General features: G+C 39.6%; 1 protein-coding gene and 1 long non-coding RNA gene across 2 annotated transcripts in view; one reads left to right on the plus strand and one right to left on the minus strand.

Moving 5' to 3' along the window:
- LOC120716776 lies at nucleotides 1-27,521 on the minus strand. Its single transcript, XR_005692041.1, has 2 exons — nucleotides 27,205-27,521; nucleotides 1-85 (listed from the first exon to the last, which is right to left on the minus strand). It is a non-coding gene; the product is annotated as an uncharacterized LOC120716776 (long non-coding RNA).
- The window catches only part of xylt1 (xylosyltransferase I), a 79,590-nt gene continuing 79,284 nt past the window's right edge, over nucleotides 27,517-27,822 (plus strand). The window contains exon 1 of the mRNA XM_040004387.1: nucleotides 27,517-27,795. Within this exon, the coding sequence (XP_039860321.1) occupies nucleotides 27,517-27,795 (279 nt within the window). The remainder of the gene's footprint in view (nucleotides 27,796-27,822) is intronic.

Here is a 27,822-nt window from a genome sequence, read left to right on the forward strand (position 1 = left end):
GGTGCACCTTTCCTCTTAACCTTGATGTTCTCTCCAATTCCCACACATCTGCTTAACACATGTAGCCCTGAGCATTCACTTCCACCTGACAAGAGAAAAAGGAGCGATGAGAAGAGAAGGAGAGAGAAGGATTGGGGGATCAGGCGTCTCCAGAGATTGTGATTGGCATTCAGAAGCACAGCTTCCAGTCCGCGTGCCCAGCATCCCTTAGAGCTCCACCTGGCCTTCACAAGGTGTGGAGAGTGAGCTGAGAGTCCTTAGATGTACTTTATATACATCTTTAGTTTATTCCTGTCAGAACAACCTTTCGTGGATGGTATTCAGTAAGTAGTGATTTTTGTATTTTATTTTTGGTAACCTGGCCATCAGTTACGCTGACTTTTAGTCAAGCTTACTTGTCTGGATCTTGATACATCTTGATGCTTCAATCATAGGATCAGCTAACATTTGCTATTAAGTTATAGCTTGTAAGGAAAACCATAAGTGTTGCTTAGAGGGTTTAATTGTAGCCAGGAAGAATAAGAAAAATGATATTTGAGCTAAGCCAGTTATTATTTATCGTCTGACTGTAAATGTAGATAAATGTTAATAAAATATTTGTTAAATAGGAGCTATTTATGTTGAAGCTTGTATTTTGGCCAGGGCCGTCTTCTTCCTGCATGGATCCAAAGCCTGCTAAACGTGATTCTCCAATATTGTTCAGACTGCAAATGGAAATCAGAAAAACTTCTGGTGTCTTCTCTGTATATCATTTTAAGATTTTAAGAGTTTTTCTCCCCACATATCTGTCTGCTACAGATAGAAAACAGTAGTGTAAGCTCACAACTGCTAAAAAGCAAAACATGGCTAGACTTCTTTCTGGTCATCTGTAGGTAATGAAATATGTGCCTGAACCTTAGATTCCCATTGGATGGGGAAAAAACGGCGTCATATTTTAGTATGAGTAACCAAATTATTGTCATTTATTTATTTTTTCACAACGTAGACAGTTTTGTTTTGCCTCATTACTGATACCACATACTTGCTGAGGGTCTCAATTACTAACTGCAAAGAGGTATTTATTTCTGGAAGACATTAGAGACCTTAAAAGGCAAACAAGGTCATTTTTCTGATTACAGAAAAACTGATTCAGATGGAAATAGCTCAAGTTTCAGGTGGAACAATGCTGGAGTACTTCTGCCACTGTATATGTGAACAAGCTCATATGTGTGTGTGGTTGTATGTGTATGCAGGAGGATGTTATTGCTGAGGGCAGAAAATCAAAGGGAAGAGAAAACAATACAGGCTATTCTTTCCATTCTGTCCCGTGGTGGTTCTCCGAGGCCCGCTTCTCCAAAAGCCTTAATATTGTCTTCTTTATTTCTCCTTTTTTTCCATCCTCTGTAATTTCTTCTCTTTTTCTCCGTATTGCGTGTACTATGTTTCCACATTTTTCGCCTCTCTGTAACTTGCTTTATGTAGAAAATGACTGTTCAGTCAGGGATATACTGCATGTAAGAGAATACTGCTTCAGCCTGTAAGTTAAGACAGTGTCTAAAGTGAAAGAAATTAATAGTGACATGCCCCCAACACACACACACACACACACACACACACACACACACACACACACACACACACACACACACCTTGTACAACTCATTTAGAACATCTAGCTAGGATAACACATCCTAGGATAAATGTTCCTACTCTCAAACCACTTCACCCCAAAGTATCCTCAGTTTCTCTGTGTTTCTTATCTGACTTTGATTGAGTCCTCAGTGCATCCTTTTGCCACACTCCGGTGTAATATTACTTTTAAAAGAGCAGAACGAGGAGAGAGCCCTCATGAACAGACTAGTTCCCATCCAACCGTTTGTAGCTTCCATTAACCCGGACTATACAGCCTCACTGGTTTCACACTACATTTCCCTTCATTCACATTAACACGCCATTGAGTCTCAAAAAGAAAAGGGTGGGATGTAATTGCCTTTTGAGTGATGTTTGTGTCATTATCTTGCTTCAAAGTCAACTACTAACAACAACCATTTAGCACCACACACTCAGCAAGCTTCAAAAGTCTCAGCTGGTAATTTGGAGCATAGATAGTGACAATCAAAGGACAGACTTTGGGTTTTAAAGAGTCAATTTCAACAGTGTTTAATGCTGATCACAGGTTCCCCTGTAGAGTAAATAAATATTGGAAGGAAACTTTGGAATGCAGGATTTTTCAACAGCCTGCATAGCTTTTTAGGAATTTAATATGTCTGTTCTTTTACCATTCTGAAGTTGCTCTTAAGTTAGTTTTCCAGTCCATATAATTCTCAATTATGCATGATTTTATTTTGGGCATGTACTAGAATAGCTTTATAACATTAGATTGTGAAAACCACTGTATTCTTCCCACAATGTACCACATTTCACCCTCTGTCTGAAAGGTTCTACTGGCTTTTTTACAGCACTAATTTTAACATGGTGTTACTAATAACATAAATGAAGGTTCTGCTGGATCTAGTTATTAGTAACAGCTGTGTTTACCTGCTATTTTATATATACTTACAGTAAGAAGATTCAAGCCTTATCTACTCTGAATGTTCAGTGAAAATGAGGCAAAGGAATACCAATTATGTCTATTCCTATCCCTAATGCCATTGTACTGGAATAAATGAATAGAATTAAATAAAAGCATTCACACCTGATTTTAGACAAAATAAAACATCACAGAAGACATAGCTTTCATTATAGATGTGATTTAATCAGTTTAGCAAGGGAAAGCCCTGTAGCCAAGAAAGCCCTAGCACTCTGCTCTGTATGCTGTTGGGTCTGCTAAGAATTTACAGCTAAATGTGACAGAACATCCTCAATCCATGACAATTACAGAATTAGGGAACAAAAGATAGAACAAACAGGAAGTTCAGAACCTAGAAACTCTCTGGTCCTAGAAACATAGTTGCTGTAAGTATAAGTACAGTTTTCTGAGAGCAGAACTCAGCTGTGCAGATGTCGATCAGCATCAGACCCAAATTAAGGAGAAACACTTGCAGAAGTTGCTGTGTTACACAATGCATTCACGTAATGTTGTTGCTGTTTTTTTGGAAAGTACTTGCATAATCATGACTTATTTTCTCATGTGCTAGTAGGGAATTATTTTCAAAATATCAAAAGCTGACTTTTGAGGCTGCACTTTGAAACATAAGGTGACACAAAACACATTAAACTCCACTTGTTAACTGGTTTCTAATAGGGACCTTTAAGTATCTACAATCTTCCATTGCTTTGACCTGTGGTCATATGTTCAAATCTGACGTGGTTTTAATTCGTATATTTTTAAGAAATTAACTTAATTAGTTTAAGTTCTGAATTGTTATATTGACAGTGGTAATAAAAACCCTTAAAGGCAAGAGTATATAGGAACACTGTGGTTCCTGAAACATTATATAAATATAATTATAAAAAAAACAACTTTTGCAGTTTATATAATTATCATTCTTGTTACAAGCATGATATACTGTACATATATCTAAGCTTATTCAGCTACAGATGTATCTGATATGAAAATGGGATTTCCATTCATCATAATGTGATACACAACACTGTAATAGCTATGTCTAAGCTAGGTTTCATTATAAGCCAAGCTGACTCCAACAGTTGCATAAACACAGCTGTTGTTTGTTTATGTTTAGAAAGGCTTGCAAGCGCCAGTTGTTCTTCAATTCCAGATTCAAAGGATAATGGAATTACGTGCTCAATTTCTACTCCAAAAATCTGCCGAAGCACTGACCAGAAATAGACTGCTGTTTGTCAAATTAATGAGGGAGTCGTTTGCCAACAACAGACATGCTCAGCTGGACTCCCTTATCAAATAACCATAGTTCAACCCAAAACACAGCTTTGGTTCTACCTGGAATAAACAAAGGAATAAATCATATTCATATTCGATCGGTGTTCTGCAACAGCGTGGCGACCTGAAACTCGTTGTCCTTGTAGCCTGAGTCACGTGCTCCTATAGCATTGGCACATATGTGTAGATGCTTGCAGCATGCATATTTTAATGTATGTGTGCTAGACTGTACAGTTTGAGTGTGGTTTTGCTGTGCTTTGAATGCTAATCTGCTCAGACAACAGGACCAGCCGGGTCCAGGGGCTATGGGCTAAGGACAGAAGGACCTTGACAGCGCTGAATCTGTGTGAGTGTAAAGATGCCTCCACCCACACTGACTGGTCGGCCTCTTTCACCACATGACTGTCAAGACAATTATGATTGCTCCCATAGCGTAGAATTGGATAAATAAGGCTTGGGGGAGACAACTGGCTGAAATGTAGACAACCATCTAAAACGCAGGCTCAGAAGCAAGTTGGCCATTTTTCAAATACAAGAGGAGAGTCTTTTTTTTTTCTTTTTCTTTTCCTTTTTACATTAAAGTGAAAAGACTAAGATAGAATAAAAAGACAGGAAAGCCTAATTGAGTGATGGGACAGAGAAAAAGATAGGACCTTGACAGGAGAGTCTGAGATTAAAGAGAGAGAGAGACAAATGGAGAGAGTGTAGAACAGCACACTAGTGTTATACAGTATATTGCTATTAAGGCACTGTTGAGTTAAATGCCTCCAACAGCCCCAGTCTTAATATACACACACAAGCAAATCTATACACCAACCTCTGCACTTATGCACCTGCACTCCTTTTGCTAAAAAGCCGGCTCCAGTTATTACACGATAGATCTTTGGCCCCTTGCTAGAACTCTTGCTAGAACTGAGCCACCTGGATATCAGATGAACTAAAAAACTTATCCTCCTACCGTTGTGCAACACAGTGAAAGAAATGACTCAGTTAGGGAGTTAGAACTAAGATAAAAAGAATCCACATATTTGCCAGGTCAATGTAATAGTAGCAGTCACCATCACAAAATCACATGCATCATCTCTAATAGTGCTCATTTATCACAATGCTCACTAAGGAAAGCCAACCTTATGCATGCAGTTCTCCCTGCATTGACTTATTGCTTGTTGTCAGTGTGAGAGGCAATTCGCAGACAAGATTCGTCACTGACCTCATCAAGTGCACAAAGAAAAACAAATTGTCTGAAAATGTAGCAGGTTTATCATTAGTTGACATGTGGCCTATTTTCCACCACCTCTTGTCACTCTGTAATTTGAAGCATCGACGCCGCAGTCTGCCGCACAATGCACAGAAATGTAACAGCGCTGCTCCACGGAGAGCGGGCGTTGACTTGTATCTAGACAAACAAATCGATAAGCAGTCCACTCTATTCCATTATCGGGCAGAAAAGTTAACCACCAACGCCAACAGTGGGAGCACAGCATCAGTGGAGACTAGCAAGGGGGAGGAGGAACAAAACAAAATGAATTCCCAATTTATTTCAGAGCAAACACTTACAATGGCATCTTATTGATTGAGGACAAGTTGGGTGGAAACTATTCTGTTAGTGTTTTAATGCTGAATTCAGCAGAGCTTTCCCTGCAGTGCCGCAACTACCGCTGCCAAAAATATCACATATGGCATTAAAGCTCGACCTTAGTTCCGGCTAAAGTTTAGTCCACACTTTAGATGAAACTTTGAAGGCATGTTATGTGCAAGGCTGTACTTACTGTAAATATCGGGAATTAGACTTCTCTTTCAGGACATCTGTTGTCAGTTTAATGGGGAGCATGTTATTTTTTTATGTCTTTCAGATTAATTTAATTTAATCGTTCATGAATGCATTACTTATGCTAGAAGGACTCTATAAGAACAGATGTTGATGGATAATTTATCCACAATGGAAATGCTACTTCCTGGAACAACCAGAAATAAATGCTATTATTTAAATGAGTAATTCTCTAAAAATCTCTTGGAAATGCACACTGTGTGCTTGTTGTCTAAGGGAGCCTAAGGCAGTGATGTTGTAGCTTCTGTAGGAGAGGTCATTGCTAATCACCCAAACCAGTCGGGGCATTTAATCTCTCTCACCTAAGCAGCAGAAAGTCTGGCCACTCTAAGGGCTTTTGTAGCCTGTGCGTATATTTTCCAGACTGTCTCCCTCATTATTTTCCTGCTTTCCCTCTTGCCTTTCTTTTGTTTTTTTAAAAAAACAGAGTCTTGCTTCTTCAGAATCATTGCCGGTGTTACTATTTTTACCAATCTAACAAGGTTGCTTGGTCAAAGAGGACTGTGGGGAGTGGTGAAGAAAAAAAATGCTCACTGTGATCGAAGGCGAATGCATGGAACTTCTCTTATGCCTGCCCTTAGAGCAAATGGCCCTGGGGCTGAAAGTAGAGCCCCTGAGATGGAGAGAGACGGGAGGAAAAGAACACAGAGCGGGAGCGCTAGCTCCTGCTACTGTCTAGACGATGGTTAGTCAAACTCTTAACCTTGAAGACAGATGAAAAGAATCAGCCTGGAGCTGAGTGAATATGAAGGAAAATCACAGTTTAAATCAGGCTTGTGTCCTTTCATTTGGCGGGGAAAAGTTGGAACCTTTGAACAGTTAAAAAACTAAAAGGACTAAAGACTTTGATGTAGCTACTAAGTGAAGTGGAACTTGTGTGAATTGTTCCTACCCTCTGACCATGTTAATGCCATCCAGAAGCATCAGGTGATTTAATGATTGAATTTGTAATATTTTTGTTTACACAGAGTTGTGTTATATGTTTTCTGCTTGCTTTTAACTTTTGAAATTACCCATTCCTATATAGTTCTCTGTATTTAACAAATGATATGAGCCTGAAATTAGTTTTAATTTAACTATGAGAGTTAAAAACCTCTGTGTTATACAGATACATGTAAACAGGTAAACAAAGTCTAATCATGGCACTTGCCTAAAATGAGTGGAACCTCACTCTGAGAGCTCAAATATTCCCTGTGGTATGCAAGATATTTGAAGTGTGTTCTTTAATCAGTCATAGGAAGAAAAAATAAGCAATTAGTGCCCTTGTATTTACTGTGCTTTCTAATTCTTAAAATTAAATTTAGGGCTTCTACATTAGTACGAATGATTAGAATATAGGTGGATGATGTTCTGTTTAGAACTTCTGCATCTAAATTCAGGTGTTTTCATGACAAGGTCTACGCCTTCAGAAAGCAAAAGCTATAAATGCTAAATGCCTATGTGGCTAAACTGCCCCAGGCTGGTGGCTTGCAAGGACTGAAAAGAGGAACAAATAAAAACACCTGAGAGTATCCTGCATCTGGGGAATTTTTCATGGAAGAATGGTTTACATGGGCAGAAATCTGTGCCATCAGAAACTGAATTTGAATAAGTTAAATTTGAATTTGAATTGCTCAGATTGAATCTGAATTGTAACTTGAAAAACTGCTTTTAAAAACTGAATGTGAATTAGCATGAATTAGACTAACTATTTACTTTAGCTAAAGTTATTAAGTTAGCTAAAGAGTTGGGATGCTGTGTAAGACATAAATAAAGCTAAAATACAAAGGTTTGGACATTGTTTTGCATGTTTCCCTACTGTATGGGTCTCTGCAAGTATACAGGGCTCTGAGAGGGAACAATAGGACAACTTTGGAATTCTACTAGAAACAGTCGATCATATTTGTTTGTCAAAGCTGAATCCAGGGCAACCTACGCTAAATTAGCGTTTTTAGCTAACAGCTACAATAAGCATAAAAGTTACCTTACGGCTATCATTTGTTAACATGACGCTTGTTCTTATACATGTAATACATTTATTACCAACCTGAGAGTTTATCCGCTGGTCATTCGACATGACGAATGACTTCTGAAGTCTTAATTCAGCTCAAGACGCTGTAGATTCCTGTCAGTAACACTTTCTAGTAAAACTTAGTTCTATTAATCATTACTCTTGAACTGGAACCGGATGTAAGTCCCAAAAAATGAATTGTAGAACTGAAACTGAATGGTGGGAAGTGAATCTGAAATTATTCGAGAACTAAATTTTTAAAGGATAAAATACAGTTTCAAAGCAAATGAATTCATTTTCAAAATATAAAATTCAATTTCAATTTAGTGATAATCATTTTCAAACCAATAAATTGAATTTCAAATTAGGCTAATTCAAATTCAGTTTTTAAAAGCATTTATTCAAGTTACAATTCAGATTCAATCCGAGCAATTCAAATTCAAATTTAACTTGTTCAAATTCAGTTTCTGATGGCACAGATTTCTGCCCATAGGTTTAGCTCCTCTGGGCTGCACCTTGGCACAGTCCAATGTTTAGTGCTTTAGAGCAAGAAGGTCCAGGGTTTGAATGTGATGGCCATTATCTTGCTCAATGTAAGAGTTCTCTTACTTTGGTTTATTCCCACAATCTAAAGATTATTACCATGTGAATGGCTGTCTCTTTATATTAAATGGTAAATGGCCTGTATTATAGCGCTTTATTAGTCCCTAAGGACCCCAAAGCGCTTTACACATCCAGTCATCCACACTCACGATGGCAAGCTACATTGTAGCCACCGCCACCCTGGGGTACACTGACAGAGACGAGGCTGCCAGACACTGGCGCCACCGGGCCCTCTGACCACCACCAGTAGGCAACGGGTGAAGTGTCTTGCCCAAGGACACAACGACCGAGACTGTCCAAGCCAGGGCTTGAACCGGCAACCTTCCGATTACAAGGCGAACTCCCAACTCTTGAGCCACGATTGCCCATATTAGCCCTGCGTTACACTGGTGACCTCTATACTCGTATCGATATTGAACCGTTCGATACAGTGCTTTCGGTTCGGTACGCATATGTATCGAATAATACAAAATTTGTCATTTATTTTATCAACTTTCCTTCTGACGATGCTGTCTGTGTTGAGCGCTCAGTGAATCTGCGTTCGACTACTCCGCCTAGGCTGCACTGTCAAGCGCAGATCCACTGAGCGCTCAACACAGACAGCATCCTCAGAAGGAAGAGCGCAGGGCAAGCTAGCGAGACAGAAGTTAAGCTCTCCTTGCAACATGGCAAATTGAACCTCCCCCACCCTCATTCAGATCTGGCGTTTGGAATTATTTTGGTTTTCATGTGACGTATGACCCTGAAGGTAAGCGCGTCATGGACTAAAGTAAAACAGTATGTTGGATGTGCCACACAATGCTCAATTACATGGGTGGGAACTAGTGTGTTAGCGCAGTTAGCTCGTTAACGTGTTGGCCGTCTAGCCCCACGCACGGGGCGAACAGGGGTAGCTCGTTAATGGAGATTTGCCGTGTTGTGGCGTTAACGTCATTTCAATGAGATTAACGCTGACAGCACTAGTGGGAACACAACGAATATGACTGCACATTTACGCCGACATCATCCTAGTGCAAAGACAAGTGGAAGCAGACAAAACAACAAGCATGCATGCTACAAACTTTACCCGAGTCATTTAGACAGCCGTTAGCACATGATTCTCCTTATGGGGACCTGATATGTTTAATATTGTGGCGAGCTCAGACAAGGAGGAGACGGAGGTGTCGTTTGGTCTTGCTTCCCGTGAGCTAGCCAGGGAGCACAGCCGTTTATTGACATCTGCAGAAGAACACTGCCGCTAGCTAACTGCTCAGTGCGGCAACCGCACAGCAACAACAACAACAACACACAGGGCGCCCTCTGACCCCGGAAGGACACACCGTCGCAGCGAGAGGGCGTCACCCGTCACTATGGCAACATAAACAAAACATAACTGTACAAACAGAACCCCGAACAGCCCTGACCCGCTACAATATGCTGCTGAGAATATAGCCCAGAAGAAGCGTATAGTATAGCTTTTATTTTGGAAAGAGCCATTTCTCTGTAATAAACTCTCTTTTCCAAAGATGAGTGATTCCTCAATCAGATACAGGGCTCGCAAAATCGCTAGCCCGACGTCCCGGGGCTAGCGATTTTTCCAGTCGGGCTACCAAAATCTATCTCTGCCCTGCCCGTCGGGCTATTGTAGGAAGGAAAAATATATGTCAATGCTTTTGCATTCTTTCGGAAATGTAGCTGGGTAATTATGTCATTGGCATCGATGAGCCACTGTCAATATGTGACATATTGAAATCGCGTTTGAATTTGTGCTTGTTTTTTGCTTTCACTTTGCAATCGCGCGAACTGTGTATAGAGAGCGACAGTACTGATTGGTGAGTGATGATAATTTGCGCACCAATTCCTCTGACATCGTCTTATCAATCGTTAGCTTACTATGCAAACATGACAAGTGAAATCTCCCGCAGCTTAAACATGTGAGAGGTTGATCGCGCAGAGAATCGCTGACCGTTATGTGTGTGTGTGTGTGTGTAAAAGCAGCAGGATATATATTTTAGTTCTGCTGAGCCAAATAAGAGAGGTCAGGGTGAAGAAGTGACAGCCAAAGAAAAGCTTACCACAAAATGGAAAAGTTATGACAAATCAGACTATAAGGCAAAAAGAAAGTGCAGCTTTATGGTTTCATGGACAAAAGAATTTCTGTGGCTGCAATATGACGAGCTATATAACCGGGGCTGCACATAAGTGGTCCGCAGGTGCGCATTCGCTGTCAAAATAAAATTTAAAAAAAAACGCGCACAAGATATGAAGTTGCAACGCGTGTTTGCATACATAAGATTTTCTGGAGGAGGACAGACATTTGTTTAAAACTCTTAAAGATGTCGAAGAAGCTCCTTTAAGCAATTACTTTGGTGTTCCTCCACCTCCAAACAAATGTCAGAAGGAGTCCGAACCACAAAAGAAGCGCGTATTCTCGGAAAAGTGGTTGCAGGAGGTGAGCTGGCTTCAAACAAATGATAAACGCACAGAGATGTGGTGCAGAATGTGCCGTGAAAATCCCACTCTAGCGGACAAAAACAGTGTCTTTTATATGGACGCAAACGCGCGTTGCAACTTCTTATCTGGTGCGCGTCTTTTATTTTGACAGCGAATGCGCACATGCGGACCACTTATGTGCACCCGTGTAAATAACATAATGTTCTGCCGGGTGTGTTGTTGGTTTTCTCTCGATTTCTGAGTCGACATTCTCTGACTGGAAGAAATTTGTTTAATATTTAAACCTATTTTCTGCACATTCCAGCACATAAAATAATTTTTTGTGTGTGTTTACACTCACTCTTTCAAATAGATGCAAGTAAAACACAGCAGAAAATAAATAAAGTCAAAGACTCAGCGGTCCTGTTGCTCTATTTTCACCTGTAAAGCAGGAGTGGAGTAGGCGGAGGTTTACCCTGGTGCAGGTGTGCCGCAGCGGTCAGTGGAAGAATCCGCGAGTTTCTCTGTGAATTTCCCATTATGTCGTAGCGTACTCTGTGTTTGCTTGGAAGTTTAGGGGTTTTTTTCGCTGTAAAAACAAGTTTTCTTCCCACGCACAACGGACACTAATGTTTTTGTCACTTTTTATGGAATCAAACTCAAAGTAAGGTCAGTACTTCCACGCTTTAAACGCTGCACGCTCATACTCTCTCCCGCACTCGATAAATTATCCATTGTTGCTCTGTACACAGCTGTTGTCACGAACGTCGCACTTGCTTACGTCACTGTCATGAGACATTCTCGCAAAAAAATTACAGTTTTAGTAACGCAGGAACGCAGCGTTCCTACGGGAAAGTAACGGTAATCTAATTACCGTTTTTGCAATAGTAATCCTCTACTTTACTCGTTACTTGAAAAAAGTAATCAGATTACAGTAACCCATTACTGCCCATCTCTGATCACAACACAAACACAGGGCTTAAATACACAGAGGGAGCAATCAGGGAATGGGTAACAGGAGGGAAACACAGCTGGGGCAAATCAGGCCTAACGAGACAAAGGAAGCAAAACCAGATGCATTTACATGAAACACGGACTTTCAAAGTAAAACAGGAAACATAACACAGACACACGAACTTGACAAGGGGATACAGCTGACAGTGGAGACAGAGCAACTAGAGAACACAGCGACATAAACCATAAGACAGAACTCTAAGAAACCAAAGACTAGAAATGATAAATAATATAATAAACTCAAAGCCCTGGGTCAACGGCTCAGGCATCCTAACACGATCAGGTTATATGAAATCCAATATCCTCCTGTTTACATAGAGGTCACACATGGTCCAGCTGATAATCACTTCTGGCTTCCATGTCATATGAATAATCATTCTCAAAAAACAGAGAAGCGGATTCCAGTGCAGAAAAAAAAAATCATTTTCTGCCTGTCAGACATGGAGATCCAGTCATATCAATTTAAATGTGGTCTGTATTATGTCAAACTAGCAAAAAAGATGAGAGAGGCTGGATTTGGGAAAGACAATTTATTTGGTGCTTTAATGAAGATGCATAGAAGCAGATTTTTCTGTAAAATGGAAAGCAAATTCACTGAGTGACTCGGGACAAACAGAATACCTTTAAGGTCATAGAATATCAATATTAATAGATGTAAAACTACAGAGAGCTGTGCTATTCCCCAAAGGTTAATGCTACTGACAGGATACATGACATAACATCCATACAGTCTGGCTAAAGATGAAAACTGTAGTTAAAGGTGCCCTTTTTCTGGTGCCTTATGGTGACAATTTGTGGCACAACTAATTACAGGATGGCATGACGGAAAGATACTGCCATGTGTTCAAATGGTATTCACATTGTGTTCCAAATGCTCAACATTGCATTTGGCTTTGCAAAACTACTTCCAGGGTACTAGTGAGCATTTTTACTGATGTGAAAACAGCTGACACAAATTATCTACTGTCATGTGCTGCTTGTGAGAATGAAAACAATGGACTACAGCCAGATCCAACTCTACCAATATTTTCTGGCATTAATCTTGTGAGAGTAATTTAAATTTTTTCAGTAGCTATTAATATTAATAGAAATGTATGATTGCTCGTGGTCTGGTAAATAATTCTGAGTGACTCTGCTCATCCTCTGACTCTTAACCATCACAACATCCTTTGAGCTGTTTAAAAAATGAAAACATTTAAACAAAAGTTTGCTTTCCAGTGTAAAAAGCCTTAGCCTCTTTTCATTTCTTGTCAAAATTGGACTCTTCCCTTCCTTCTGGGGGACTTTGTCATGTAGAGCCTGATTGTGCAATAATACTGCAGAGTGGAACTGCGCACCATTACTCTCATGACAGCTAAGCCTTCTTGAACCGCCTTTGCAGTCATATGAGGGTTTAACTTTCCATTTCTGCCCTGCAGTTTTATTGGAAAGTTTTCTTGCTCTTTCAGGTCTCTACTGCCGCAGTTTCCCTTAACTGCCATTTCTTAATGACATTTTGGACAGTGGAAATTACAAGCTAGAAGTGTTTTCATATCTTTTTATAGCCGTCCGTGCTCTGTAGGCATCAATTAGCTTCATTTTCAGATCAGCAGCAAGAGGAGTTCATGGTTGTTGAGCGTTACCGCAAAGTTTGAAGAGTCAGATAAATTTTCATGCTCTGTAAATGTCATTCACTGTCAATTTTTAATGACAAGTCACCTAACCAGTGAATTAAGTGTTTTACAAATAGAATACATGTCGCGCAATTTTTCAGTTCATGAAGTAAAAGTGTATTTTTATTAATCACAGATAGACTGTGCTGCTAGAACAGCAGTACTTTTCTTTTTTTTTAAATGTTTATTTATAAGATTTTAAGTTCAAAGTTACATAACGTCACACCAGACAAAGGACATGAGATTCAAAAACAATAAGATTTAAGCACAGAAAAAAAAAAAAGAAAAACCAGAAACCAAACACACAACAAACAAAAAAAAACCCAAACAGGAAAACAGGAAAGAAAAGGAAAAAATAAATAAATAAATAAAAATACACCAGTTAGCCAGTACAAATCAAAAGTTCAAAAGAAACACCATTGTCCAAAGAAGATGATCTTCTGTGGGAGTTTAGACAGGGCAACAGAGAGTTCACCAAGACCAAAAGATGTGGGAAACAAGTCCAGGAAGGAATCAGGGTCTGGCAGAAGTGCAGTTTCACACAAACACAAAGTGCAGTCAAATGGGTTAAAGTTTATGTTGAATTCCCATTAATATGATTGAGAAAAGGGCCCCAGATTTTGACAAACTTAAAATGTGTGTCAGCCAAACGATAACGAACCTCTTCAATATACAAACAAGCAATCATCTCACGTAGCCAAACCCTGAACAATGGAGGAGATGGTGATTTCCAGGCTCTAAGAATAAGTCTTCTAGCTACAATCATGCCAAACATTAAGGCTTTCTGAAGAGGACGTCTGAGTGCCAATGAGGTTAGGGAGCAGCCTAGCTCCCATCCGGCTCTAATTTTAAGTCATAAATCCGGTTATATATATTAAATATCTCTGCCCAGAAACTCCTGAGTGTGGCGCAAGACCAGAAAAGGTGACCAAGGGTTCCATCCATTGCTTTGCATCTGTCACACAAAGACGAAATAGATGGAAAAATGCTGCATAGCTTTGTTTTAGAAAAATGCCAACGATGAAGGACCTTGAACTGTATAAGTTGTAGTCTGGCATTAACAGAGCATTCTTTAATCTTCTTCAACCCATTGGCCCACAAAGCATCCGATACGTCTACTTCCAAGTCCTTAACCCAAGCATCCTTGATGTGGTTAGTAGGTGGTATAAGTGTAAAAAGTGTAGTAAATTGGCTGATTAGGTGTTTGGAAGTGGGATTTTTATTCAAATAATCATAAAAGTCACTATGAGCAGGGGGCTTATTCAGATGGGTAAAAGAGTGTTTAACAAAATTCCTAATTTGTAAGTATCTAAATAAATGAGCAGAGGGGAGCATAAATTTTGATTGCAGCTGAGCAAATGAAGCAAAACAATTGTCGATGTAGAGGTCCTTAATAGTGTGAAGACCTAATTCTGACCAAAGCTTAAACACAGGGTCCATCAAGCCAGGTGAAAAAGAAAGGTTTTCAGTTATGGGAGCAAAAAATGGATAGGTCTGGAAGGCACAGAGCACCCCTAACTTGCTTTAAGATCCTAAGAGAACGACCTAGAACAAAATCAGCAGTACTTTTTAAGCTTTTTTTCTTCTTTTTCTTCTCTTTAATGCACAAAGTAGTAAGGACTAAATATAACAGGAAACAATTATTTATTGTTAACATGGTGAGAGACTGCAATGCGATTTCACCCAAACCACGTTACCACCATGAGCTGCTTTATTCTCTATCTGCTGTTCTAACAGGCAAGAAACCAAAACAGAATTTTTCTTCTTTATCTCTAAATGGTTTACACCTATGAGTGAGAACAAATCAATTATCATGACCGAGAAAACTGTAAAATGCTTTAACTGCCCTGAAAACACAATACTTAGTAATATGTACAATGTGTAATTAGTACCGACGTGGAAATGATATACGCCCCCTAGGAGGGTTGAGAATGGCCAAGCTAAGAAGTCCTGTGGGATTTCCGAATACAGATGCACAAATTGGTGATGGCTAACCAACCGGACATAGTAGTGGTGGACAAGCAGAGGAAGATGGCCGTAGTGATAGATGCAGCCATACTGAGTGATAGCAACATCAGGAAGAAGGAACATGAGAAGCTGGAGAAAGGCTAAGAGCTGAGAGAAGAACTCGAGAGGATGTGTTATGTTTATCAGACGTACAGTCAGTGTTGGGAAGGTTACTTTTAAAATGTATTCCACTACAGATGACAGAATACATGCCCCAAAATGTATTTTGTAACGTATTCTGTTAAATTACTCAATGAAATACTAAATTTTGCTCTACAAGGTGATATCTACGTACAAGGAATTTTGTAGGTTATTATTTACAAAATGGGCATATTATAAAATATGAAATAATAAAATATTAAAACTTTTTTTAATTATGTTTTTTCACTTACATAGACACAAACTGGCGTTTTCCAGTTTCTATGAAAACTCAGAGCATCTATCTACACTCACGCCTTAAGCCAATTTAGAATCAGTAGTTAATCTGCAGAGGGGCTTTAGTAGAAAAAGATCATCCCTGTCAGACCAATGTTTTTTTTTAATCTAACTTGAAAGATCATTTAAACTTTACATCTAACAGTAGAATTTATTATTTGTCTAATGTCTGTTTGCATTTAGACAAACACAGAAGGTCTCATGATATTCCAGACTTTAATCTAGAAAAAATACTTTCAAGCAGTTATCATTAAAAAACACAAACATGTGCCTTGTACTGCTTGATAACATATACGCCCTTTCAGCCTTCAGAAAGGTAGTCATAATTACCTTGAGGTCCAATAATTGGCTGAAACGTATGCATTCTTGCAGGCTGTAGACGACACTATCCATATTTCTCACAGTTCACTGTCTGTTCCACATTCAAGTCCCATAATGCTTATATAATAACTAAGTAGTCGGTTGCGTCATTTAATAAGGTCTATATTAACTTATTGAAAAATCATTTTAAATGTCGTTTTTATTTCTGCAGGGACTAGACATGATCTGTGCTAATTCACTTTTTTTTCAATGTCATTGGAAACACTGTGAAAAAGTAAAACAAAAAAGTGGGAAGGATAAAAATGCACCCCAACTCCACACTGATATATAGAAACACGAAGAAAGGACAAGCTGTGCTAACCTTTTCCAGCTCTCCCAAAGCAGTGGCAGCAATGAATTCGTTTTATGGATCCTTAAAAATGGTGTGTTGTGTTTGTCATTTGTCATCAACTAATGTGGTCTTACACATCACTAAAGATATATAAATTCCTGTTATATAAAGAAACAGGAATACCATAAGATTTTGCATTTTAATACAAGTTTGTATAGTTACAGTGAACTTAAAGGGGAACAGAGTCTATTCTTAATAGCAAAACAACCAAAGTAGGTGGGTCTTTTCTTTAACTATATATATAGCATGCTAAATATAAACCCTGTTGCCCAAGCAAGTCAACATTTCTCTCGGATCAAAAAAAGTCTTAATGTTGGCTAGCATACACAGCATCTACCTTTGTTGCTTAGCAACAAAAAGATTTTATGGAACTGCAAAAATGATGGGCTGAACTTTTGATTTGACAGTTTTTCTTTGAAGAGGACATCGGAAACCAGAATGGTTGCTATGGTATTTACTTCACGTCTCCAAAGGCGCACAAAAATCTTGATATAACAAACAGAAAAATTTGCCCAATTCCAGCAACACATGAAATCACCACTCTGATGTGCAAATATGTTTCCACATCTTTTGATGGTCTCCCACTTTAGAAGCTATGTGGCGTTAATGCACTGTCTTGTAGAAATTTTCTTGTGCCCGACTTCACTTTTTCTTATCCATTTGCCCTTTTGAAGCTGTGGATTCACATTGTACTGTATGGTCTTTTTCCCTGGAGGTGATTTCAGCTTTGTACCTGATAAGAAGTGCTGTGTTCCTCCAGGGTAAGCTGTCTGATGTGAGAGAAGCTTAGTACCCTGGAATACATCCATTTCCTCAGGAAATACACTCACGTTCATACACATGAGCACACACGCCAAAGGAAACCTACAGCTCTTCACTGTAAGGAATACAACAACTTGAAATTATGGTCCAAATAAGCCAATCTCAACAGCAATCTGTACTTATTTACCACAAGCACTTCACACAAAGTAGGTTTCTACAAAGGCAATATTTTGATTCTGCCTTCAACTATATTTGCTTTTATTGTTGTTATATATGCTTTAGGATAATTCAATTCAATACAATTTTATTTATAAAACGCCAAATTACAACAACAGTCGCCTCAAGGCGCTCTATATTGTAAGATAGAAACTACAATAATACATACAGAGACAAACCCAACAATCATATGACCCCCTATGAGCAAGCACTTTGGCGACAGTGGGAAGGAAAAACTCCCTTTTAACCTCCGACAGAACCAGGCTCAGGGAGGGGCGGCCGTGTGCCACAACCACTTGGGGTTAGAGAAGGACGACAGGATAAAAGACAGACAGCAGTGTTAAGAACTAGTCTTGTGTTGAACAGGCAGGCACAGTGTTAAGAGACTCTGATTGGACTTATAAAATGGGTGCACAGGAAGATACTAATGGCAATGTTGCAGCCAGAAATAAATCAGCAATGAAAGATGAAATAACACTTAGTCTAGTCCATATTCCACTAAACTGGTCTTAACTCTGGTGAAGTCTGAAATGTTTTAGATGGTTACTTATACAACCACAGTCTGGAATGGTCACTAGAGTGGCCTTTTGTCAAGTGCAAAGCAATATGAAATGAGACAGTTTTAGAGGTAAATCGGCCTTTCGGCTAAGTAGGTATGCCATTTTCTTAAAGCAGACCATCTAAAAATCTAAAAAACACTAACTAAAAATCCAACTCACATATTTTCTACACTGTAGTTTTTTTTGTTTTTTTTTTTAAAAAAAAGGCACAAGTTAACTGTCTTTTTGAGAAGGATTGCCCCATCCTTTTCACAGATATTAATAATTTAAGTCCTAACTTATATGACGATATGAAAAAAAGTCCTCATCTTGTTTGGGGTAGGCTTAACATATTAGTATTTGCCTTTTCCACAAAGAAGCAACTTTCCTTAGCATTTAGATAAGAGGTCATTTCACAGTTAGGAGGTTTCCTGTAGAAGAACGAGGGACTCTTTAACCTTGTCCTGTGTCCGATTCTGTAAATCCTCTCAGTGACCGTTTGCTAAGCTCACCCACTTAGTGTTGCAACACACATGTAATTTACAGTGAATGTGGTGCTATATTTAAACTTGGAATGTACAGTAATTAAAGAGTACACAGAGATCTAGAGAAGAAAAAAAAACAACAAGACTGCATGCAGCATTGTTCATGAATTTGCAAAGTGGAGCTGTTAGTCTTTTTTAGAAAAAGAAATGCAACTGTTTTTTAACCCCTGGTTGGTTTTAATGTTTGAATGCATATATAGACAACACAGAGCTAATATTTGCAATTTAGCATTTGTGTTTCTAAGCTGTGTCTATTCACCAAAAGGATTTTATGGTGTAGTGCCTCTCTGTAACCCCTATTGCCCTTGCATTGGCAATGCAAGAGTCACGTCTGGACTAATTGTCTGCATCAAGGCATGCCTGGGTTAGCTTTGGAGATGGTTTTCACCAGACCTTATAGCCTCTTTGTCTTAATAACATTTAAAACAAAATCTGTGTTTTTTAAGAGCTTTCAGGACAGTGTCCACTGTAATATTTGGCATGTGAGTTGGGTCAAGAGGAATCAGTTAATCAAATAAAGAGCAGAAAAGAGCAGCTAACATTGTTCATATCTCTGATAGGGAGCGTCTTGGATTCTATTATGCAGATACTCCCTTCCGTCCCTTTCTTTTTTGATAATATTACCAATAGCTTTATTGAATCAAATAATAAGCATACTGCTAAGCTTTTTGTTTGTAGAGGGACATTTAGTCGGTGGGATAGCTAAAACCAAAATGAACAAAAAGCGTATCGCTTAATACTGAGCTCAAGACTGACATCACCTGAAATGTGTACCATATACCATATGGCCATGTACCATATAGCATTTTATTACATGTTAAACAAGTAAAGTAAATTAAAATAAACCTTTATTGATTGTGAAAATTTTTTTTGCAAATATAAAACTGGATTAGAAGCAAGGTGTTCTCAACTTTTTGACGGTGCCATTTTCAGGCTTTGACACAGCAGTGATTACTTGCGATGACACGTCTTATTCTTTTAAGCATCTTAAACATTACACGGAGAGTCTAGCAGCTTCTTCTCTCCTGTGCATACCGTGGCCTCAGCTATGTATGAACAATGTCTGCTGCTTTAGTCTCTTGTCATATCACGGTGAGAGGAAAAAAGACTCCCTCTGGTCCCCTGGGGCAGCTCTGTCAAGGACACCTGTCTGCTACTGTGTTTCGCTGTGTTCGACTGCACTCCAGTCAGCACGCTGGCTGATTACATAAAACACTGAGTGCAATAAAGTGTCCTACAGCAGGACGCCTAAGGCTTCACCAGTCCTGTTGTGCAGGGCCCATCCAAGTTCCTCTCCCTCCTGTCCCAGACTCACTCCACCAGCTGTCTGCTCATCTGTCCTCCTCTCTGCCTCGCTGTTATTTATTCCTCAGAAGACACAGGCGGGCTGTTTGAGAGGACAACTGCATGCTTGCTTCAATATCCCAGCAAGTTCTTCTGGTCAGTCGATGTGTGTGTGCCTGTCTGGTAGAGTGACAAAGAGGTCGGCTCTAATTAAAATCAGCATTTGTTGCCGCCGGGAATGGTAACCATCGTTGTGGCGATAGTCAGCCCACTTGGTCCCCTAAGCAACAGAGCTACAGCTAATGAGACGGGAAGACATGGCTCTGCTGCCAGAGGAGCAGTGCCGCTCTCCATCTCATATTATTTTTTTCTTTTCTCTGGCTTTAATCTCTTCATATTGAGTTCATAAATGGTTTTGTTTTTCCTGCTCGCTGTCTTCCAGTGATTATAACATCATCTACCTCTCTCTTTTACTCTTTACTAATTTAGTAGACCTATAGGCACACTTGCCATGCTTTGATTATGTTTTCTATTCTCCCTTCCATTTTCTGACTTCACCCCTACTTTCCAATTACATCTATTTTCGTCCTTTAACTATTCTTCATCTGGCTCTTCTTTCATTTTGCTCTCATTTGTTGCAGTATGTGCATCCCCTCCCTCACTGCCTTTCCTTCCTCCTTCCTTGTTCTCATCTCTGTCGTAATTAACACCTTTACTTCTCTGCAGTTTGCAGCCTCTCTTCCCTCCTCCTGTCTCTCACTCCTCAACAAAGTAAGAATTAACATTTATAAGATGCTCAAATATTTTTGGAGTGCCTGCATGCATATAAAGAGATTTTGAAATTCAGTGCAACAGTCTGCGGTCTGGACCCTTATCTCTGAAATGTTCGCATTGTTTGCCTGCAGAAATGTCACCAAGTTAATCACTTGCATGGCAATTCAAATGCTTCAAGAAATCTGTATGATCAGAACGCAGATTAGGTGTTTCAAAATGCAGAAACCTAGCGAACTTTACTTTTTGACAAGGACTTCACTCAAGCTCCATTGACATTACTTTTCTTCCCATCTAACTGCATGATGGAAGCAAAACAAATTCATTTTCCTCACATTTTCCTTGAAATGGCCCGCTTCTTTTTAAAAGTCTTTCCTAAGCGAAAAGTCTTGTACAAGACAAACTTGGAGTTAAGCTGAAAATAAAGATGGAAGCCTGAGGATGGTAAGAATGTCTTATTGCCTTGTCACAGCGTTAACAGCTCACATTCTTTGTCTTGTATCAAGCTGTGGTTTGGGACTGCGTGTGCTTTGTGTCTGTGTCAGTCAAGGCATTCCTGAAGATGAAAAACTGCAGTGTGAACCTCAAAAAGATAATTTCATACCCACTACAGCATATACTTTACTTTCCAATTCTGTGCAGGATATATTCACACAATGACTAGTGTCAGAATTTTTATCAAGAATATTTTGTCCATTCTACTTCAATTATGTTGTTTTGACTTTCATTTAGCTACCAAGTTGCCAGAAAGCTATAGCCACTGTCTGTGTCCCACGTGTCTTCTTATTTATTCACCTCGGTGTTGTGTTACTCCAAAACAAAGAAGAATGAATAGCTCTCACGAAAGACTCGATTATGAAATAAAGTCGCTAGTGATGTCTCATATATCCAAAAGCTTTCTGATCCTTAGTGCACAACCAGCACTTAGGATTTAGCCAGGGTCAAAGAAAAAATCAAAGCACTATAGAAGTACATTATTGTTTAACGACATGTTTAACTGACGTGAATAACTAACCCAATTTCAATCCCAGGTCATCAAATAAATTGATTATAATGGATGATGAATATAATTGGATACAGTTTTGTGTCATTTTTCTTTAGTGCAGAGGATAGTCTGATAATTAGTGTATTCCCTCAATATTGGGCACATTGAGTGTTGTAGGACACAGCCATGGAAATGCTGGAAAATCTTGTTCCAGCTGGGAAAAGTTATTCTTTCAATATGCATTCAACATAGTATTGAAAATCAACACTAAAGCCTTGAAAAGAGCATTTAAATATCTCTTTTCAAGGCTTCCTGACCACTCAAAGCTATTTTACATGTATTCACACCAATAACAGCATAGGGGGCAATCTGGAGTTCAGTATATTGCCCAAGGATACCTTAAAACATCAAAAAGAGGAGGTGGGGATCAAACCACTGACCTTCAAATAATTTGGCAAACCACTCTACCTCGAGAGCCCTCGTGCAATCGAGGAAGTGGATCTCATGTGCAACTTCTTGGATGTGGACAAATGGGAAGGTGTAAAGGTCTAAGTAAGTTTGACATGAGCCACAAGATTGGGTTGGAGCCAAACTGCAAGGCCTGCGGGGTGCTCCCAGGCAGCAGGGATAAGAGCCTACTAACAGTGGTTCAAGTAGGTAGGCACCACAAACAAGTGATGGGGTGTTGGGGGATGCTGGAGTCCATGGTAGCTCATACTCCCAGCTTACAGGACACAATGGAACTGCTGTTAAAGTAGATCCTTAATAATACAGGACACATTTAGAGGTCTCAAACAGCCCATGCCTAAGTGGGCCTGGACTGTTTTGATATATAGCACAGTAGGTTTTGGTAGACATAATGTTTTGACACAATTTTTTTAAACTCTCCGGACAGTAAACCATTTTAAATTTGCCTTTTGAAATGTTTTTAATAGTCATCCTCATTTTTCTTTAGTCGCCTAAAGCTCAATCACTTATTCAACACCACAGAGTAAACATGATAAATGCTTCAAGTAGGCAGCAGGCTATTTTTTCATTTACCAATTCTCAGGGTCTGATGTAACTGTCCCTGGTGTGTTATGTCTTGAAAAATACTCCCCGCATAGCCCAGCAGCTTACATTAAAAGCTTCAGTTTATGCTTGAATGTAAGACAGATGAAACTGGAACCGTTACATCAAATAGAGCTGTTCATTTTGAGTGATTAGACAAACTAATGGTATGGTTGCTTGAGCTTTAACATCAACAGGATCAGTATGTTGGATCAATAGTAATTGTTGATCACGATGTCGCAGTTGTAAGCCACAACACTGTGAGGGTTTTACTTTCATCATCACTCATTCTTGTGATGTGTCTAATCAAATTTAAGTTTAATAATCAGTGTCTGAGTGGATCAAACAGCTGTATGCTATGTAAAAGGTGTTGCTTTTAGAGCAAAAAACAAGACAAAGTTAGTGACTTGCTAATAAACACTGCCAAGTATTTGACCGCACCATGGCTAAAATAAGCTGAAATTACAGGGATGCCTCCCATGGTGTAGTTGTTAGGGCATTTAAGGTTGTTGGTTCAATTCCAGCCAGAGACAAAAATCTGCCCTTAGGAATATTTTGGAAGAGGATCTAGTAGAAAAAGTCTGCCAACTCAAACATGCAGAGCTACCTTCTGTGGTCAGCCCTTGTGGCAAGTACCTGAAAGTAGGCCCCAAATATGCTAGATTTACTTTTTATTAGAGTTGGAAAAAAAGTATAGAAATAAGTCTGTGTAAATGTTTGCTAATGTTAGATATAACTTTTAGGCTTAACGGTGTTCTCTAGTTTTTTTCACTCTCCCTTAATGCTCAAAATTAGTGAGTTAAGGCAAGAACAGGTAGGAATATGAAGGCTAATCATGATCATAATTATGTGAGATAGCCAGGCACTTTTATCATAAAACATCTGACTGGGAAATGTGAATTTTTCAGAACTCTTCTCTTAAAGAGATGTATATCACAGCCACAGGGAAACTCAAGGCTAAACATCTAGTGGGAAATTGAAGGGATTGTCCTCTTCTTCTCTCTATAGTAAACTAACCAACAGAGAGAGCCTTGTTTTCTGAGTCACCACTGGTGGATGGACTGCAGCTTCATCTCATGGTCAGTTTGCAATGCTGGGGCCAGTATACAGTCACCCACATAAATTACAGTCTTCAGTGGACTTAATGAAATAATCTGAGAGTACATTCTGCATATAATTTAAAAATGTTACATAATATCTTTACATATATAACATGTTAAAACTATTCTCATCCCCTATATGATTTAGGGCACAGCAAGGAATTTATTGTAATGCAGGCAGGAAGTGCACATAAATGTTCTAATATAAAATAAATGTGCAAAACAAAGAAATATGCATATATTATATATATAGACCATATGTCTAATAACTTCTAAAGGAGAATGATCATTTTTAATGAAAGGTCTGTTCGTGTAAACAAAGGAAATTCAATGGCTGTGTGTCAATTAAACTAGGACGTATCAGAATTTGCATTTCCTGGGTTTGACCCAAAAGAACCAACAGAAAATGTAAAATCTAAAACAGTTTGGATGTTTTATAGTGAATGGCCGCCCATAGGTGTGCTGTAATCCATGTTGGATGGTGTAATGAAGCCCTGATACATTCATCTCCCTGTGATTGGCTGATTGACTGAGCACATTTACTGAGTGTGGTAGCCTCCTACGGAGCCCACTGAGCCCAGTGGGTAGGCCACTGCTGGAATTCAACACTCAATGAACTTGATTTCAAGATTAGTTTGGATTCAGCTTTAAGTTTTTGCACCCTGTTACACAGTACTCAGCCCTACTTTTGTTATTTTTTTTATTTTATTGACTCATAGGTGAAGGTTTGTGACTGCTTTTAGTGATATATTGCATTTATTCTATAACAGGACCAGGTCTTAACCCTGGTAGCGTGAATGTAATCCTACTGTAGAAACGGAGCATAACCAAACTGCAGGTGTAGGTGTAGGTGAAGTATGGGGCTGTGTATCTACAAGAGAAGCTTTCTATCTCTGTTACTCAGAGATAGAAGAGCCAGTAGAGCTCAGGAAGCGTATTTAACACCCATCTCTGAATCACTCCGAAGAGTTCAACTGAAAGTTTGATTGGTATAAAAATATTCGCTCCTCAGAGTGGGACATGAGAGTTATTTGTGAAGCTTCCTACACAAACTCTCAGCGAGCGAATCTCCTTTTAAGTGTGAATGACATCATCAGTGCCAGATTCTCTTTCTTTTTTCTTAGTCTGAATGTAAATGGTAATTAGTAACAGTAGGTGCAGAGTTTGGTGCGAGCTTCTGGTTACTCGTCAGCATTACAGAGCTTTGGATTTTTTCATGGATTCATTTCTAAGGTGTACGTACGCCTTAAGAAATGGTTTTATGTGAGTGATTAAGTGACCTATCCAAGATGAGTCACCAGTCTGAGGAGAACTTTTTGAAATTAGGCTATGAAATTACTGAATAAGTGTGTCACTGGAGTGAAATAAACACAAACACAGTTGCTAGAGAATCAGTGACACTGTGGCGTTGTCACTGGAACTCAAATGGCAAGATTTCCTTTCTTCATATTAACCCATCATAATACCTTACCTAATTAGCTGTATCACATGTTAATTCAATTCAATTCAGTTTTATTTAACCAGCGCCAAATCACAACAACAGTAGCCTCAAGGCGCTTTATATTGTAAGGTAGACCCTACAATGATACATACAGAGAAAAACACAATAATCATATGACCCCCTATGAGCAAGCACTTTGGCGACAGCGGGAAGGAAAAACTTCCTTTTAACAGGAAGAAACCTCCGGCAGAACCAGGCTCAGGGAGGGGCGGGGCCATCTGCTGCAACCGGTTGGGGAGAGAGACGGAAGACAGGATAAAAGACATGCTGTGGAAGAGAGCCAGAGGGGTAAAGCTAAACTATAAAGCAATTAAAGATATGTCCTTCTTTATGAAAATGCTAATCATTTGAGCATTTCAATGTCACTTCTAGTTGTTTTGAAATGTATTCAAATTCTCCTAATTTTGAAGCCATTCTGGAACAATAACAGAAACTTTTTGTGTAGTTATGTAGCAGCATTGTCTAAAAATTGACTTATAATTTAATGGTTATGTGGACATTTAAAAAAAAAAAAAACAATATGTAAAAAAATAATAATCAGTCAAATCTGATCCGATAACAAAAAAACAAAAAAAAAAGTTTAAAATGTTTGCTAATTTTGCTGTTTTAAAAGCTTTGAGTGCTTTCACTTTCAGTTTGGTTGTCTCTAGTGGTTTCTGTTTTTTTCTCATGAGTGAGATGTTAAACGCAATAAGCTGCATGTAAATTTAAGATAATAATAATAATAATAACAAACTGGTGCCATTTGCATGAATATTCGCCACCTGCTGATTGTTAGGACAGCTCCACTCTCCAAACACAGGCATTTTTCACATAAGTCATTTTGGCATGTCACAGCAGGGAAAGCACAGCTGTAAAAGAATAAAATTATTGATGACTGAATTCTATTCAGCTTCCTCAGTTCCAGGCTCCTGGTATTCTTCATGCTGGGTCACTGTTGTGACTTACTGGAACACTTGAATAGATCTGAGCCATTTTTAATGTTTTTAGCAACACCTACGCTTTTTCTACAATGGCAAGTCAAAATGCCTGCTGTGTATAAAAAGGCCTGTTGGAGGAGATATTATTACTTTCTTTCTGTCATTTATAAAAAAAAAACCTGGGAACCATGGAGCGTTTTAGAAGAGAGAAAGAAAGTGTAAGACAGAGAGAGTGGCCAAAGAGAGGTTTCCTCAGAAATACTGTACAAGTCAAAATAAAATAAACTACCAATGAACTGAAGGATGGGAAAATAGTTTCATCTTGAATCTATCAAAGGGTTTAGAAAAGCCTTGGTAAGATGGTGAATCCTGCTCTCAGTCTATTCTGAAATCTTAATTATGTTGCTGGTATGAAGGAAGAACGTTAGAGAGAGCGAGAGACTCATTAAATCCATGGCAGAAGGTGTGTTACAGTAACCGGTCAATGAGCACTTCTCTTCCACACAGTAACAATAAAAAAACAAAAAGTGGCTGTGTGGACATAATCACACAGCCAGTACTAAAAGCATAAATCTGTGCTAGACTTTATGAATTTCTAATATCGTCATAAAGTCCAAACTGTACATTTTCTTCTGGGGGCAGCCACCATCTCCAGCACTCTTCCAGATCTTACTGGGTGAAAGATTAGTGTGAACAGCAGGTGGGTCTATTGGTTAAAAGGACAGTTGACCAGATGACCAGCCCCCATAATGAAAATTATCTTTCATTTTGGACTGGGGGCAAATCACCAGCTTCATTATTCAGCTGTAGCACATGGGGGAGGACAAATGTAATTTTCCTATTGGATCCCAGCTGGGCTGCAGCAAATGTAGTGCAAAGGAGATAATCTTTCTAAAACCCAGAAAGGCCCTAAAAAATTCCACTGGGGTGCATTAGATAAAAGCTGCCAGTGTCTGACAAGAACCCATTTAAGCCTTACTAATACGGCTGTTTTCTGCCCTCTAATGATAGTGACATCGGCCATTTCAAACATTTGCAGGTAGCTATTTGGTCATTACCTGAATTCCTTTAAAAGATGAAAAATGAGACTTCAGTTCCTCTCACGGACAGTGAACAGCAGAGACAGCCGTACAGATGCCGGGAGCATCCTCTGCTGCTGGAAAGCTCACCGAGTTTCACCACACGGTGGCCCTGTGTCTCCTTCTCGACGCTTCTCCTCGCCTCAGCCGCCGTAAAACCGAGACTCCCTCCCTCCTTCTCCACCACGACCTCCTCCTCCTCCTCGTCCTCCCTCTACTTCCACTCTTTCCTCCCGTCGCGCTGCGCAGAGCCACAGACGGTCCTCCAGCTCCGTGCAGCCCGGTGCGAAGATGGTCGGCGGCTTGTGTGCTCGCAGGCTGGCCCGACGGTCGCGGTCCGCGCTCATAGCTGCCCTCACGGTGCTGCTGGTGCAGACGCTGATTGTGTGGAACTTCAGCACCCTCGACTCCGGGGAAGAAAGAGAAAACGGAGGGTCAAGCGTGCGGGAGAAGAGGGACCGGGTCGCGGGCAACAAAGCCGCTGGCAGCCACTATTTCCAGCACGGGGACAAGCAGCGGCAGCATCTCCCTCCGCCTGGGAGAGGGGGGTCTCGCCACACACAGCAGCCGGTAAGACAGAGGCGCTGCCGATGTATT

This window comes from Simochromis diagramma, unplaced genomic scaffold, assembly GCF_900408965.1.
Source record: "Simochromis diagramma unplaced genomic scaffold, fSimDia1.1 OVJJ01000487.1, whole genome shotgun sequence".
NCBI lineage: Eukaryota > Metazoa > Chordata > Actinopteri > Cichliformes > Cichlidae > Simochromis > Simochromis diagramma.